Source organism: Mirounga angustirostris, unplaced genomic scaffold, assembly GCF_029215605.1.
Source record: "Mirounga angustirostris isolate CCGP_5_RB_7025 unplaced genomic scaffold, mMirAng1.0.hap1 SCAF_2, whole genome shotgun sequence".
NCBI lineage: Eukaryota > Metazoa > Chordata > Mammalia > Carnivora > Phocidae > Mirounga > Mirounga angustirostris.
The window spans coordinates 5,128,862-5,145,353 of NW_026991710.1; the positions used below are offsets into that span (position 1 = coordinate 5,128,862).

General features: G+C 52.1%; 1 protein-coding gene across 1 annotated transcript in view; it reads left to right on the forward strand.

The window, feature by feature from the left end:
• The window catches only part of CUNH4orf50 (chromosome unknown C4orf50 homolog), a 46,475-nt gene extending 30,607 nt beyond the window's left edge, over positions 1-15,868 (forward strand). Inside the window, 5 exon segments of the mRNA XM_045881828.2 lie at positions 1,162-1,185; positions 3,340-3,555; positions 9,391-9,439; positions 10,983-11,107; positions 15,623-15,868. Of these exon segments, the coding sequence (XP_045737784.2) occupies positions 1,162-1,185; positions 3,340-3,555; positions 9,391-9,439; positions 10,983-11,107; positions 15,623-15,868 (660 nt within the window).
• The last annotated feature ends 624 nt before the right edge of the window (positions 15,869-16,492 follow it).

The window sequence follows — 16,492 nt, forward strand, 5'->3', positions numbered from 1 at the left end:
TTTGAATAGAAGACCGTCTGCTTGCAGCTGGTGTTTTACACTTTGAATACTTTCGGAAAGGTATGCCGAAAGAGCTGTGTGGGAATGTCCATCGAAGCCTTGTTTGCGAAGCAAAGAAGTGATATACATTTTCATAAAGAATGGGCTCAACAGATCGTATTTCAGCCTCATGCTGAAATAACATGCAAGATTTTAAACAGATGTGATCAGTTCGTATGTATTGACATAGAAATAACACCTTTGATTGTAAATTAAATGACAAAACCAAGATGTAAAACGTTTGAATGGTGTCATTTCATGTGTGTATATACATACGTAGGCATTCTGGTTGTGAATATGCAAGGTTGAGACCTGCGTGAGAGATCAGAAGAGGTTGGGAAGAGGAAGAAGGATTTTTATTTGTGCAGCGTTCTTGTTCTGACTATAGAGGGAACAAGAGGATGAAGGAGAAGAACTTCTAGAACAGCCATCTTACTCTGTCTTAGGATTTTGTGGGTCAGCAATTTAGACAGGACTTGGCTGGGCAATTGTGCTCCACAAAGCATCAGTGGGAATGACTCGCTGGTATTCAGCCAGGTGTGGGGCTTTCCTGGAAGGTCCAGAGTTCTTTCACTCACGTACGCATGCCAGATAGTAATAATTGTTTACATTCAGTGAGCGTTAACTGGATATTTTAAGCAAAAGGGAAACAATTCACAGAGCCCTCGATATATAACCCTCACTAATTAGGTAGGTGCTAATATTATCCCCACTTTACAGACGAGAAGACTGAGGCAGAAAGAGAAGTGATTTGTACAAGGTCACAGTTCTAGTGAGTGGCTGAGCCAGGATTGGGACCCAGGGTGTCTGGCTCAGTTACCCAGAGGTTTAACATGGCACCGAAAAACTGGCATGTTTGCAGGGGGAATCCGGGAATGCTTCCTGTCCGAAGGAAGAAGCAACAGAACTGGCCCCACAGCGGCAGTCTGGCAGCGCTCAGGGCATCCTCCCTCCTCTGATCTTGCAGAGCCGGGGATGGGAAAGGTCCCTGTGCCTCACCGAGAAGCCCGTGTGGGGGAAAAAAGGGGACTAGAGCCAACCTCTCTGAGCCCAGCTCGCCTGGGGAGACGCTGGCTGTGTAAACAGGGACTCAGCATTTTACGCACGTTAGTTCTCTTTCAGCTTAATGAGCTTCAGAAAAAGCAACTATGCCTATGAGGTCAATATTAAATGTTTCTTTCGAGCAAATAGAGCTCGGGTTTTCCCCATTCTAGGTGTTTAGTCCATCTTTATTATTTAAAAAAAAAAACTGGAAAGAAGAGATATACCCCCCAAATTCCCATTTGAATCTAGTTTTTTCATGTATTTTCTTCCAGTATACTTGACATGTGTCTGAGATCCCACCACACCTACATGTCTGTGTCCTGCTTTTCCTGCCTGAGAATAATCCAGAAGGCCTGTCCTTGTCTGTCCTGAGCCCCGAATCTGCTGTTCTTGCTGGAGAACAAAGCACGAGATGCCGCAGTGCATAAAGCTGCCGGGCCCTTGCTCCGTGGTCAGGTCCGTCTGTCCATCCTCCCCCCTCCCGCCCTCTTTTGCATTCTCATATATAAACACCGTGATGCACACATTTTATTAGAAAGATTTTCCCCACATAGCCAGACGTGTCTTTAGGACAGATTCCCAGAAGTGGTCTTACTGGCCCAAATGTTCTTCACCATTCGGACGTGCCGTTTGTTGGAGACGACACATTTCACCTCTGATGTGAACCTGGATTTGGGGAGTGGATCCGGAGGGCCAACCCCTTCTGTCCTGTCTCTGGGCGGGGTGCAGAGGGGGCCCTGGGCCCTACTGACTCACTGGCCCGACCCGTGCTGGGGCCTCGGTTTCCTTAGATGTTAACTCAGAAACGTGAGCCACGCAAGCCCTCAAGCCCTTCTCCCTCCCAGCGCTCCCACGTCTGTCGGAGGCTCAGGTCTACGGCTGTGACGTGGAGTGTTGGTAATTCCCACTCACAGCTTGTCCTGACGTCAGCGGTGGAAATGTCCACTGTAATGCCCTATGAAAATGTGATGCTTCCATGCTCCGCCCTCTTGTTTTTATCATTTCCTTGTACCTTTTTCTTCAACAAGCACCATAATCCCTTATAAACTATGAAGGCTGCCATATGCCAGGGACTCCACACAGAGTTTGTTCTAAGGTCCACAAGCAACATGTTGGAAAGGGGAACATGAGCCCCACTTTACAGATGGGGAAAACTGAGGCTCACAGAGGAAGTGACCTGCCCATAGTCACACAGAGCTACTTGGTAGCAGTGCCATGATTTCATCCCAGCTCTATCTGATGCCAAAGGCTCCCCTCAGCCACACGGTCCCTCCAGGAGGTCAAGTTCATGAAGAGCCCAGTAGTCACCATCACCATCAACAAGGCCGCCTTCTCTGGGGGGAGCCACACGTACGATGTTTGGCAGACGCTGGCTGAATGCACGAGGCCCTGATGTTTTGGGGTGGTGTGATCCAGGGGGCCTGGGGAGCCCCACCCAAGTGTGCTGAGAGCCCTGGCCTCCGAGTCAGACCCCCCCCATTCCTGCCCTGCCTTCTTGCCGGGACTGGGTGTCCAAGTACCGCTGCCTAGGGGATGTGCCCAAGCCTCTGGGCAAAAAGTCCTGGCAGGAAAGGATCATCACCTCCTCCTCTGACGGAGCAGAAGAGCACACCAGGAGGGAAGGAGACTGGCCCAGGGCCACCCTCAAATGACGAGAGTCTGTCATCCCCTCCAGACATGCACAGATGCAGGAGGTCATTTCAAGGTGGGGGGGGGTCACTCACTCATACCATTTGTAGAACAAATCCCTCCCAAGGGCCATGCTGTGCCCAGCGATGGGCCAGCGATGGTGCAGGGATCCAGGGCTGTGTCACTCTTGACCTTGAGGAGCTCCCAAGCTATGTGGGAGACAGACCCGCAAATATAAAAATCAACCATCAGGATAGAAGGAAGCTGGGAGCCAAGCACAGAGGGACATGAGCTCTTTTATCCTGGTGCCCTTAACGATGCCCGTTGTACAGATGAGCAAGTCGAGGTGTAGAGAGGAGCTTGGTCACAGAGCTGGTCAGTGGCGGAGTCCACGCTATTGACCCCTGATCCTGGACCCCATATCCAGAGGGCAGTGGGGAGCCTCTGGGGCGGGTAGAGTGCAGCAGTGTGGTGACTTGTTTTCAAAGCAGGTTCTGGCTTCTGGGCACGGGGAGGAATTGCAGGGAGAGTGCTGAGCTCAGGCAGCTGGGAGATGCAGAGCAGGGACCCAAGGCCCCAAGCCCAGCTCAGCCGACCAATCCCCGGGGTGCCCAGCATCCGTGGACCCACCTGGCTGAATCTCTGCTCCCACACCTTCAGGCCGAGCTGGCTTCCCTGGTCCAGAAGTGCCAGGAGAGGAACCATCTGACCACGTACCTACTGTAGGAGCTGTGCAGACACGGGGTGGAGGATCGGCTGCTCTCTGAGATGGCGCAGAGCATGGGGGATGACGTGGTGCTGGCCGAGTACACGGCCACCTTCCTGGCCCTGGGGCTCCCAGAGGTAGTTTCCATAGACAGTGCTGTCCCCCTTCCAGGGGCAGCTGTGGGCCCGTGAGTTTCCTGTCCACCCGCCTGACCTGAACCGTCCCTCTCCCCTTCTGTCCACAGAGCCCACCCAGAACGTGCCCAAGACTCTGGCTCCATGCTGGCCCCTGTGCTCCCACCTGGTGCAGGAGGGTGATCTGGGCGTCCTTACCCTTAAAGTGCTTACACTCCAGTGCCGGAGACAGACACACAAACAGCGTCAGTTCAGTGTCCTGCAAGCACCAGGGGTTCTTTCACTTGTGCCCCAGGGCCTTAGCACTCACCGCTCCCCACCCCGGCAGGATTCTTGTCTGTCCCGCAGCCTCCTACCCATCCTTTGAGATGCAGTTCAAGTGTGACCTTGTCCAGGGAGACTTCCCTGAGCCCATGGACCACGGAGTTAGCCACATCCTCTGTCCTCTGTGGTACGCCAGAGGGATTTTCCCCTGCTGTTGTGGGAGCTTTGTCAGCACCCCTCTGTTGGGGCCAGAGTGGCCCCATAACCATCTCTGTCTCCCTGGTGGCTGGCCCAGAGAAGCTGCTCGGGGAATACTTGTTGAGTGAATAAAATCAGGAACTAATTGAATGAGGATCTCCTCTCCTAACAGCCATCCAAAGAGGAAACTGAGGCCCAGAGAGGTTGGGAGGCTGACTTAAGGTCACACAGCCTCCAGGCAGTGTGGATGGTCATGGATGCCAGTTCTCACCCAGGTCTGGTCCTGAACTTCTCTGTTCAGGGGTCTGTGTTCATGGTACGGCGGGTGCTCAGTTGAGGCCGCAGCCCACCCCCCTTCACACACAGGCAGGCACACAAACTCATTCCTGGGGACCAGCCAGCAACACCCCCACCAAACGCAGCTTCTGATGGTGTGAGGGCGAAGTACAGCTCCTTCTGTAGACACAGCCAGCCCTGTTTTCCACACTCCCGCTCAGCGGCCTAGCACTAGCTCCGCTCCTCCACTCCTTGGCCCTTCCCAGCCCAGCTCTGCAAGGCCCGCCTTCTCCGTCCCTTCCGTTCCCCCACAGCCATCAGAGGCCGCCTGGTCCCAGCCACCATACAGCCCAGGAGGCGAGACCTGGAGGCCAAGGGGTCTGCTCAGGGCTGCATGGTAACTTGGTTCAGAGTCAGAATTTGAATCCAGAGTCCCAGACTCCCAGTCCAGTGCTCATCTCTGCATGAATTGTTCAAGCCTCTTCAGAGCCAGCATAGGGCTGAGGAAACAAGTTAGCAGCTTGCTGAAATGCTTGTCACAGTCTCTGTTGACTGAGGCAGGAGGGAAAGCAGAGTTCCAGGGGTTGGGATGCAGTAGGTGTCATGTGGGAGGGCCAGCTGGCTGTGTGCTGAGGGGGCATCTTAGCACTGAGAGCCCCACCCTCCAACGGCTGCTCTGAAACTAGAACTAAAATGTTTGCTGGGATTGGATAGGCTGACTTACAATGACCAAATTCAGAGACACTGATGTATAAACCTAAACACTAATTTATCAGTTTCCTGTGAGAACTAGAACCATGTGCAGGGTGATGGATTGGATGGATGGATGAAAAAATGTCAGCATATACTTCCCCTAAATGGCGGAGTTGTCTGGAAAGTCAAGTTCATTCATTCATTCCTTTGTTCATTTGTTAGTCACTGAACATTTATAATCATTTATAATCAGAATCCTTTTGGACACTGGGATGAGAACAGGGAGAGTTAATGGTATTGTCAGCCTGATTCATTCATTTCCTGTAAGGTTGTGCTCCTGGGGCCTGGACGTGCCTCCTGCTGGGCCAGGGTGTCTCCCCGAGACCTGCTGAAAGCCGTGGCTAGTTATAAGCTTCTACTGTTCTAAGGTGGTTTTGAATCTACCCTGACTCGTTTTGCATTACTTTACGGCTCCGCTCTCTAAGAACACCCCCATTTTCACGATTGGGGTGGGGGTGGGTGACTGATTGTTCCCTGTGCAAACCACAAAGTCCACAGGTACTTACTGAGCACCTACCGCCATACCCCAGGCCTGGTGCCAAGCGCGGGGCAGAAATGGTGAAGTGGACAGACCAAGTGGGCAAGAATCTTACAGGCTCTGAGCCTCAGTTTTCCCATCTGTAAAATGGCAACAGTACAGCCTACATGGCAGAGTTGACCTGAAGACAGATAATCTGTTGAGCGCCCCATACAGGGGGTCCCACTGGGTAGGAACCTGGCCTTTTTGTAGGCAGTTGTCAAGAGGGCGTGCTCTGACATCAGGGAGCTCCACCACTGCCTAGCTGTATGGCCATAGGAGGGGACACTTATGTGTACCCCTTAACAGTGCATGGGCACTTCCCGTGTGCTTTATGGAGCTCACTCAGGAGGTCCTCCCACGGAGAAGGAGCCTCTTTATCCCTTCCCCAGATGGGAAACCTGAGGCTCAGCAGTTGCAAGTCTGGCTCAAAGACACACATCTCTGAGTAGCTTTCTAGCTCGGCCTTGTCAGTGTGAAACTGCTTGGCTGAGCCCAGCTGGGGTTTGACCCCAGTAGGGGGCTTCTGGGTCCTGCCACTGCAGTCACGAGCCTGTGGGAAAGGGGGTGTAGCAGGTGCATGTGCGCTGTTGGGAGTCTGGGCTGCAGCGCGGGGTCTGGCACATCCCACGTCCTCAAGGAATCGGTCCCTCTTGTTGCTGGAAGGCCGACCCTCAGCGTGCAGCCATTAGGCAGTGATGTGTCTCAGAAACCAAGGGTGATGCTCCAGGCTGGCTGGCTGGAGGGGCTGGGTGCCGAGGGGAGCAGTGGTGGGAGACTGGAGTGGTGGGAGGTCACTTGTGCTTCATTCCTGAGTGAGTGGGGGGCCAGCGCTGGTGGGGGTCCCTGTGCTTCGGGAAGGCAGATCCAGCAGGCGTGTGGCCTAGGCCGGGCTGCCGGGGCCATGAAGGCCGTTCAATAGCCAGTGACTTGGGCTGTGAGGACCGAGGGCCAGGCAGCCGAGCAGAGCCTTGGGGGCACTGAGGCCCTCGGGGTGGTGGCGGCAGTTCCTCTTGCTGGCAGCTGGGCACTGACTTTACGGGCACTGACTCTCATTTCAGAGAACACAGATGGAATTCCTGATGCAGGTTGTGGAGCCCGGCTTACAGCCTGGGAGCCCTGCCCGGCTGGCTGGGGAGACACGTGTGGGCTCGGGGTGGGATGCACCAGAGCAGAGGGAGCACCGAGGCTGGGCAGCGGGGCTGGCCTACGTGCCAGTTGAGGCCTTGCGGAAACATCTCTGGGAGGGCCTGAACCCTGGAGGCTCAGGATGTCTGGTGTCTGCCCTTGGGAGGAGACCCACACTGACCGCAGACGTCCGAGGGAGGACAGGCCGCCGTTCGTTTGTTCACTGGATGGCAATTATGGCTGAGACTCAGCCCTTCCCTGTTCCAGCATGTTCCATGGATTAGCTCACTTCATTCTCCCAAGGCCTGCTTTATCGGGGGGAAACCGAGGCACAGAGCAGTCAAAGAGCTGGTTAGGGTCACACCTGGGGCCGGCAGACGGGTTCAGAGCTATGTCCGTCCACACTCCTGCCCTTGGAGGAGGGTGCTCACGCCTGCAGCAGGTCACTCGGGTCAATGTGTATCTCCCGTTGAGTTTACGATTTTCTCGCCCTGATTGGGCAGGCGATAGACAGTAAGCCTCGGTCCTCTGAGCATCTGTGTCTTTTCCTCGGTGCCGTGTCTGAGTCTCATAGTCAGCTCAGGCAGCTGTAACAGAATCCCACAGGTGGGGGCTTAAACCGCAAACATTCATTTCTCACGGTTCTGGAGCCTGGAAGTCAGAGATGAGAGTGCAGGCGTGGATGGGGGGCTGGTCAGGGGGTCATCTGGACTGCAGCCTCGGGAAGATGGAGGCGACCGGGACAAGGGAGCTGCTCATTTCCCTTCCTCTTGCCCTGCTCGTTTCTCTCCCCTCCACCTCCTGGAAAAAGCTTGCTTTCCTCTGAGTACTGTCAACAAGATCTATATATGGGCCTTCAGAAATGGATCTCGTCTTAAAAAGCAGCGAGACCCTAATTCATTAAATCAATGAGCCCAAGCCTGGGCCTCCTGGGATCCAGGCAATTACTTTGTCTTTAGCTTTTGCATTTTATGAAGTTTAGAATATTCCCCAAAAGTTTACACAGGTAGAGAGACAGGGGGAGTGGAACATGTAGGGCGAATCTTTGCTACCCTGTGTGGAACATCCAGGAGACATCCATTCTCATTGTATTCCACCAAAACCCCACAAGGGACTTAGTAGTATGTCCATTCTACAGATGGACAGGGCAAGGCTCGGGGAGTTCCACTAACTTGGCCAAGACCATGGAATTGTAAGCGGCAGAACCAGGGTTCAGCCTGAGAGTGCCTGGCTCTGAGCCTCTCCAGGCTGGTGGGATACATGAGGCGCAGGAAGCAGAGGAGGACCACTAAAACCCTGATCGCATGCCGAATGCAGTGCCCCCTGGAAGCCAGTTGAACGGATCTGAGGCTGCCCTGGATACGAAGGTCAAGGAAACCTCGTTCTCATGTTGAAGGCGTCTGCATCGAATGAGACACGCTCTAAAGCTGGGTGCAAGGGGAGGCATGTGTTTGGAGCATTGGCAGTGAGCAGAGAGCCTGAGAGAGAGACTTGATGGGGAAGAGGCTTCCTGGAAGAGAAGGTACACACATCAGGCTTGGAAGGATATAGAGGGGTTATGATAGCTGGAGGGATGGAATGAAGGCACTCGAGGCCCGGAGACCTGCATGAGGGAGGGCCCCGGGGTGTGAACACTGAAGGTGCTGGAAGATGCATGGTGTCCCGGGGGATATAAGCACCAAGTGCTAAGAAGAGGCAGTGAGCATGCCTAGTGCAGAAGGCTCCAGGAAGTGTGGTGTGGATTATGGTCAAGCCATAATCTGTGCCCTTGTGCATTAGCTGCCGGATTCGTCAATCCCCTTTAGAGGGGACAAACGGCCCAGTTGTCCCTGCACGGCACACGGAGGGACTTTGTGAGAGGTAGGTGGCTGAACTCTGCCAGGTGGAGTCAGGGAAGACTTCACACAGCAGGGGACATTTGAATGAGGTCATGGCATACACACAGGGAGAGAGCGAGTGAGCGCCGGGGTCTTTAGGCAGGGGGGCCAGCTGATGTAAGTGCTTGGTGGGCACAGTGATGGGGGAAAGGAGGTATCCCAGTGACCAGCTCGCAGGGCTCCTGCTCCGCCAGAAACACCCATGAAGAAGCATGGTCTGGGCCGCTGGTCTGGAATCTGACCTGCCTTCAAGGCCAGCACTGATCTTGAACAAGTTAGGGGCTGCCAGGCCAACCAGCCAAGTTGCCCTTGCCACACCACTCTTGTAGACCCCGTGCAGTCATGGGATCCAGGAGGACCACCACCCAGTCGATGGGGTGGCATGGGGGACTTGGGTTCCAGCCCAATCTGAATTCCTGGGCGACTGAGCCAGGGACCCCAGGGGCAGTTCAGCGATCAGCTCTCACAAGGTGTCATCGGGACCTCCGTGGAGAAAGAATATTCCTCTTGGAAACTCTTGCCATCCAGCTGCCTTCCATTTCCCCACTTTTAACAGCAGTTTCTGAAACACATTAATCACAGGCTCCGTTTGGAGAATTAATTCGGGTAAAGGAAATGCAATCGTTTTCCTGCACCTGTATTCTCTCAGAGCCGATCTTCCTCCTTTGTGGGTCACGGGCAGGGGAGGGACTGGTGGATCTGGGCAGGGAATGTGCTTTCTGCAGGGAAGGGTGAGAAGTCTGCTTCGTTCCAGTTGCGGCCACCTGCGTGAGGCTTTTTCTCCTGAGCCGTTCAGAATAACTGCTGAGATGTCTTTTCTTCCAGACCAGCCACCATCTGGATGTCGAGTCTGAGAAGGCAGCTGTTGTAAGAGGTCAGTGCGATATTCAATTAGGAATATATGTGTGCTCAGACATGGTCCCAGCCAGCAGGACTATCTGACGGGTGGGCCTGGGTCAAGTGTGAGGTGAGGTGAGGAACGGGACCCCATTTTCTCCCCCCTCCTTCCTGACTTGGCCCTGCTTTCTCAGTTCACAACGTAAGCAGAACACAGTAGGAAAAATACGGTCTCTGCAGAAGTAGCCCAACTCCTCAGCCCTGTAGTTTCACTCCTGGAAATTAATCCTAAGTGAATAATTCTCTGTGTGGAAAAGCTCAATGGACAGGTGTATTCATGACAGAGCATTTCTAATGATGAAAAACTGGCGGTGGCGGGAGCGGGGGATGCCCTCCAGCATTGTTAATTAACCCATAGACTCAATGAACTATTGGTCACTAAAATCATGCTGCTAAGCATCATGTAATACCATAGAAATGATGATATTCACCTAAATTTTTAAAAGCTAGGGAATGGAATGTAAGGGGTGATTACACTGATAAAGCTATATAACCACATCTGGATGATTGGCAACTTATGCTAGCAGATAAATTCTAACAGTGGTTACTTAGAAAGATGGTAATAGGAGTGATTGCTTGTGTTCTGTTATTTTTATTATGAAAAAGGAAATTAAGATGCTACCCAGGCAGGCAGAATTTCCCTGGTTAAGTGCAGCATGCTCTCAGCAGGGGGGAAGGAAGGCTTCTAAGGATTCGTTTAGGGTTATGTTCATATCAGGGGCTCAATAGGAACATGGAGAAAGTATGGATGGGGTTGACTTTAGGCACCTGAGCTGCTCTTGGGATCTGCTCATCTAGCAATTCTTAGTACAGGATTCTGTACTTACCAGCTGTGTAGTCTTGGAGGAGTTAATTAACCTCTCTGAGTCCCAGAGTCTTATCTTCTAAAGGAGGATGATAGGACCTTTCTCAGGAGTGTCTGGTGCCTGGCCCAAAAAGAGAAATCTTTTCCTTGTCTTTGTCTGGCCAGGCTGGGCCTGTCCTCCTGTACCTTCCTCTCCTATGCTTGCAGTCTGGGTGAGCATCCGTTTTCATGGTTGGAAGGGCATAATTCCACTTGGTCCTGCATCTGCCAGTAATTTGTGCCAGTGTCCTTCCTTTTCTGGGCTCAGCTTCCACAACTTTAAAGGAAGGAAATGTGCTAGATTGATTGAGTTATTTGTGCAGTCAACATTTCTGGAAAACTGCTGTGTACCAGATCCCTGGTAGGTGTTTCAGGGTTTACAAAGATGGGTCAGCTTGCAGAGGTGGTGGTTCCTGTGTTGAATGAGCTGGCAGCTGGGGAAGGAAAGCTGAGGCAGGCAGGCAGTTTTCTAGGATAACCATGACCATGGCAGGACCATCAGAGGGGTATGGATGAAGCACTCGAAACTTTGAGGATACCCAAGAGGGCCTCTGTCATGGGATGTGGGGATCTCAGAATAACAGAGACTGGAAAAGGTTATTCCAAGGCTCAGAGACTTGTTGATTTTTAGAATAGATTTCTGGGTTGAGGCTTGACTGAGAATACTCTCTTCTAGCTCAGAAATACCTCCTGAATCCCAAAATGGACAGTATCATCATCCAAAGACCTTTGCATTCAGAGTCCTGGCCTGTTCTCGAGGCTGAATGGCCAGCACAGACAGCTCGACTAGATTCTCTGAAGGTAAGAGGACATCAGTCATATAATTTCTTAGATCAGCTTTTTTATTAAAGGTATAACACACATACAGAAAAGGACCCGACTTGTAAGTGTACAGATCAATGAATTATCATGGAGTAATGCCCAGAAACGTATCACCAGGTTGAGAACTGGAAAATGCCCAGCCCCACAGAGAGAGACCCCTTGGTTTCCCCTCCTGGTCTCTGTCTATTATCTCTTTTTTAATTTGTGGGTTTGATCAAGTTGTGTGTTCTGTGTCTGGTTATTTTTCATCGAGTGCTGGACATCATGTGTGAAAACTTGGAGACATCATTTGAGGTTGATAATGTCTTCATCCAGAAAGGGCTTCCTTTTGCTTGTGACAGGTGATGAGGCCAGGACAGAGACAATTCCTCATGTCACAGCTGGTTCAGAGATGAGTTTCAGTACTTGCGAGGTCTGCTTTCCTTCCTGTTCACTCTTACTCCTTGGGCACAGCCTTTTGGGGTCCCGGCCAGAAGCCTGTAGTGTTTATCAGCATCTTTTGTCTGTGGCCCTTGTCAGTCCCATGAGGCTCTCAAAAGCTCTGCTTTGCCTTCCACCTCTCAGCCGCCACCAGCTCTGCCCTCACCTGGAGGGAATACGGTTTCCACGGCCATGGAAGCTACTCCAGCTTGTCTCCTGTTTTCCGTTTAAGTCCCTCAGATCCTGACCATATTGGTAGCTCTTGGGTGGTTTAAATAGATGCTGTGTTATGTTCTGTCCAGCTTCTCTAGTACTTACTGGAGGTTCGGTCCAAAATGTCCTAATCAGTTGCAGCCCGAGCAGCCCTCTTTTCCCAGAGAAAACGTATTTTACTTATGAGGTGTGGAGTCTGACAGGCCTGAGTTCAGATCCCAGCTGTAGTTTGGTGTGATGGTGGGCAGATTACTTAACGTGTCTGTGTCTCCGCCTCCTCGTCTGTAACATAGGGGTAATACCGCCTACTGCTAGTACGAGCACAAAATTAGGGAAGCAGGGCAGAATATGTGTCTGAACAAGAGAGATGCTCAAGAGGAAACAAAAAAAGCAGCCATGACTCAGGAGGCAACTGATCTTATTCTTAGCATTTTATCTCAGCCTATTATTGGTTTCCTTCTACCGGCCTTTTCTGTGGCTTCTCTCCTGCCTCCATGATTATATTAATTTTTTATCTAAAACCTGGAGAGAGGGGCGCCTGGGTGGCTCAGTCGGTGAATCGTCTGCTTTTGGCTCGGGTCATGATCTCAGGGTCCCAGGGTCGAGCCCCACTTCGGGCTCCCTGCTCAGCAGGGAGTCTGCTTCTCTCTCTCTCCTTCTGCCCCTCCCCCCAACTTGTGCTTTCTCTCTCTCAAATAAGTAAAACCTTTAAAAAAATAAAACCTGGGGACAATAATTTCCTCTTGGAATTGTTGAGACAGTTCTTTGGAATTGTAATGTGCTTACTATTCTGCCGGGTGCAAGAGACATGTTCAATAAATGTTAGCTATTGCTATTGACCTTCTTAAACCTTTTTTTTCCCCCTGACTGGTGACTTTCATTTTAAATTCCTCATATACAGGTTTATTACCTAGGAATGAGAACTTTCTTTCCAGCTCTGGTCTCTTTCTAGGAAAATTACCTCTGACTTTTGATCTTTGGCCTGGCTTATCACAAGCAGGGGGGAGGCATTCTCAACAAAGGGAACAATGCCTGTCAAGACAGAGGGGTGAGTGCTCCTCAGAGGTTGGGGGAACTGGGAGCCATTAAATGTGGCTATGGCACAACGTAAGAAGGTGTAGAGAGGAGTCTAGGAGATCGCAGTGATGGTGTGGATGAGAACAGCGATGGGAAAGAAAACCCCCACTCCTGCTTCTTTAATGCTTGCTTACTATGTACAATGCACTGGCTTTTCCAGTCCTCACGAGGGGCCTACAAAATAGGAATCAGCATTAACCCCCTTTCCCTATGAGAGAAGGTGAGGAGAAGAGGGGGTACACGGTTAGTAAGCGGCAGAGCCGGGGTCCAGCCCAGGCAGCCTGGCTCTGAAGCTGGTGTGGACAGATGGAGCGGGGCCTTCCCTGGGGGGATGGGAGTGGTCCCTCCTACCTCTGGTGCAGCCCAGTCTGGAATTCAGTGTGAGAAAAAAACCCTCAAAGGTGCGCTCTAGTTGGTGCTGGCCAGAAACCAACAGCTACCCTCTCGAGGACGTGGTCCGAGCAGAACTTGCATGAATGAATGAACCAAAAATGCACCCTAACACTCGTATGGTCCCAGGTTTCTCTGTTATTCTTTAACTTTCTTCAAAGTCATTGCCACGCCCATAGCATGCCACTGGATGAAAACCCTTCCTTTGTTGGACAGAATTTCCAGCCCACAGGATGTTTTTGTGCCTTTGCAGCAGGATGAGAGAATGTCAATGTCAACATTTCTGTTTCCATGTTTTACCCAGCACTTGGCCGTGGGGGGTCTTCCTGAGTAATTAGAGAGGGGCTGGTGGGCTCTTTCTCTAGAGGGTCATGCGAGCACCTCGCTCTCACCCCCCAGCACAGCATTGTCACCCCCCTGCTCAGTCGTGGTTTTGCTCAGTCGTAAAGGACGTCGAGGAACAGAGCCCTCTGCCTTTCGGAAAAACAGATTGCAAGCCGTGGATCCGGGCTGGCTCGGGGCAGCAGCTTCCTACGGGGAAAATGAGTTTGTTAAGTAATTGCACCAGGGGATCAGTGACCCGTCAGCAAAATGAGGTCATTTTTGAAGGACAGTAACTAAATTTGTCACATGTCGCAAATCTATTATTTTATGGTTGAGCTTAGACCAAAAAGAAAAAAAAAAAAGCTGAGGGGAGCCTAAAAATACACAAAAATATCCTGAAAAGGCTGGGAAACCTTTGGTGATTTGTCTGGAAATATTTGTCCCTATGTCACATTACCCTGATCCTGTCACTCGGTCACTGAAGACCCTTCATCCGTCCTGTGTTTAACAGCAGACTGTAGTGGTGAACAGTGCGGTCTCGGGGGTCATGTGGCCTGGGCTCGCATCCTGACTTTGCCTCCTATTGGCTGTGTGGCCATAGGCAAGTCACTTAACCTCTCTGGCCCTCTGTTTCTCCATCTGTGTAATGGGATAATAATATCAGTTACCTCTTTGGGCTCAAGACTGAATGAATCAATATGCATACATTGCTTAGCATGATACCTGGCCCATCACAGGAACTCAATGAATGTTCACCATCATGGGTTCAACCATATGAAATACGCCCCCGTCCTACAAAATCTGTGGTTTCATAAGGTTTACACTATTCTTATTAGGATAAGTCCAGGTTCCTTAAGTTGCTGTTTGCATTCAGTGTGTACATTACTATACATGGAATGACCTTCAGTTTTTAACACCGCAGAATCCCGCTCCTTCCCCAAAGTCTGGCTCAGACACCGCCTCCTCCAGGAGGCCTTCCTACTCCTCAGTGTGCAGTGGGTGCTTCCCTCCTGGGTGCTCCCCGGTAGCTGCATGGGCCTCTCTTCCGGCTCCATCTCTGCAGCGTTGCTGCACGTGTGTCTGCTGCTGGGTGGGGAGCACCCTGGGGGAGGGGCTGGTCCAGGCGGGGCCCACAGGGTGGTGCCCGGCGACCCTCACCCCCTCTTCTCTCGCGCTCCGCCTTTCTCAGCCATCATCCTCTGCTGGCACTGAGAGGGTGCTGAGCGTGCACCATTGCCCACGGTCACTGCCCCCCTGGGGTCACTGGAGAAGTGTGCGTCATTCCACCTGTCTGACCGCTGAGGCACAGACCTCCTAGCCCGTCAGCCAGGGGACTGAGCAGGGACGGAAGTAGGACTCGCACTGGGGAGCACAGGAGTCCTTCCTTCCTGTCATTTGCAGGGAAGGCGTATGATAAATGGGGGATGCTGGGCATGAAGGGCTGATACCCTATAGAAGCTGCTGGGGGAGCTCCAGGAAGAGTGGGGTCTTGAGGTTGGGTGGCTTGGGTGTGGGCATTGAGCTAGTCACGCCAGAGTGGCATGGATGTAGGTAAGCTCTTTAGAGTGTGTGAAACAGGCACCGGGTTCCTCATCCGTCGTGCGGGCCTGATGGCCGCCTGGCGGGAGGATTCCATGGAGACAGGTGAACCAGTTCATTGAGAAGAGCCATGGGCAGTGCTGGGCATGAGGTCAGCATCCTGTTGATGCCAATTTCCTTCTGATGGGATGGTCACCATCTCTCGACCCTGTGAACAAGAAACCTTAGAGCAGACCCCTGCTCTGTGGGGACAGCCATCAGCGACCCTCTTGGCAGACACCTGCTGGGTGATGTGGTGGGAACCACCCCCCAGCCCCGGCTCCTCACCCGCGGCACCATGATGGCATTGTGTGCCTCGTTGAACTGTCATAGAAGGAAATGAGCAATGCAGGGGGAGCCCTGGTGGGAAGCCCGGAAAGTGATCAATACATACTCCTCATCATTGCCGTCTCTTCCCTAGACGAACGTGGGATCGAGGGCTTTTATGAACATGTAGAAGCAGAGACCATTTCATTCTGCTCTTGCCTCCAGCTTCCCCTGCCCTCGGGGCGGACGCCTGCTCCTGGAGTGTGCCTGGCTGCAGCTGCCTCAGAACCAGCACTCCCCGCACAGCGCCTGCAAGAAGAAGGTGGACCGTCCGGTCCCGTCCCCCGAGCTGATGGCCTCCCGCCACCCTCTGAGCTCCTGAGTCCTGCTAGGATCCTGGCTTTCCACAAAGAGCTTCGACAAAGCATTTGCAGCAATTCCCAGGTCAATAAATCACCACTGGAGTTATAAATTTAATAGAACCACTCACGCTCTGGGGACATTTCATAGACTCCATAAATATTTGAAGCAGAACCTTCAGACACTGCTTGAAGAAATTGGTAGCAATCAAAGCCCTCATTCCGTGGCAAGTGGTTTTGCCTTTGGCTCGGGGGGCGGGGGATCTATGTTGGTTGTCTGAGCTTGGGAGAAATGCTGGAAGGAGCTCACACATTCTGAGGGCTTCGGCTTTGGCTAATGTCAAGGCAACAAAGAGAGTATTTACTGTACCAAAACCTATTGAATGACGACGGGTCCGATGGTTCTCCACTGGGCATGATTTTTCCCAAGCAGGGAAAAATTTGGCAATGTCCAGAGACATTTTTTGTCATCTCAACGGGGAAGTGCTCCTGGCTTCTAGTGGACGGAGGTCAGGGATGCTGTTACACATCCCACGATGCACAAGATAGCATCCTACAACGGAGATTATCCAACCCAATGTCAACAGTGCCGGGGTTGGGAAGCCCCGGACTGGCCCGATAGCTCCTAACATCGCCAGCAGCGGAGAACTCTTTTGTTACATTCCTGCCCTCAGGGCCCTTCCCCATGTTTTAGAAGATTTTTGTCTACTAATGGACATGCTTAATTTAAGTAATT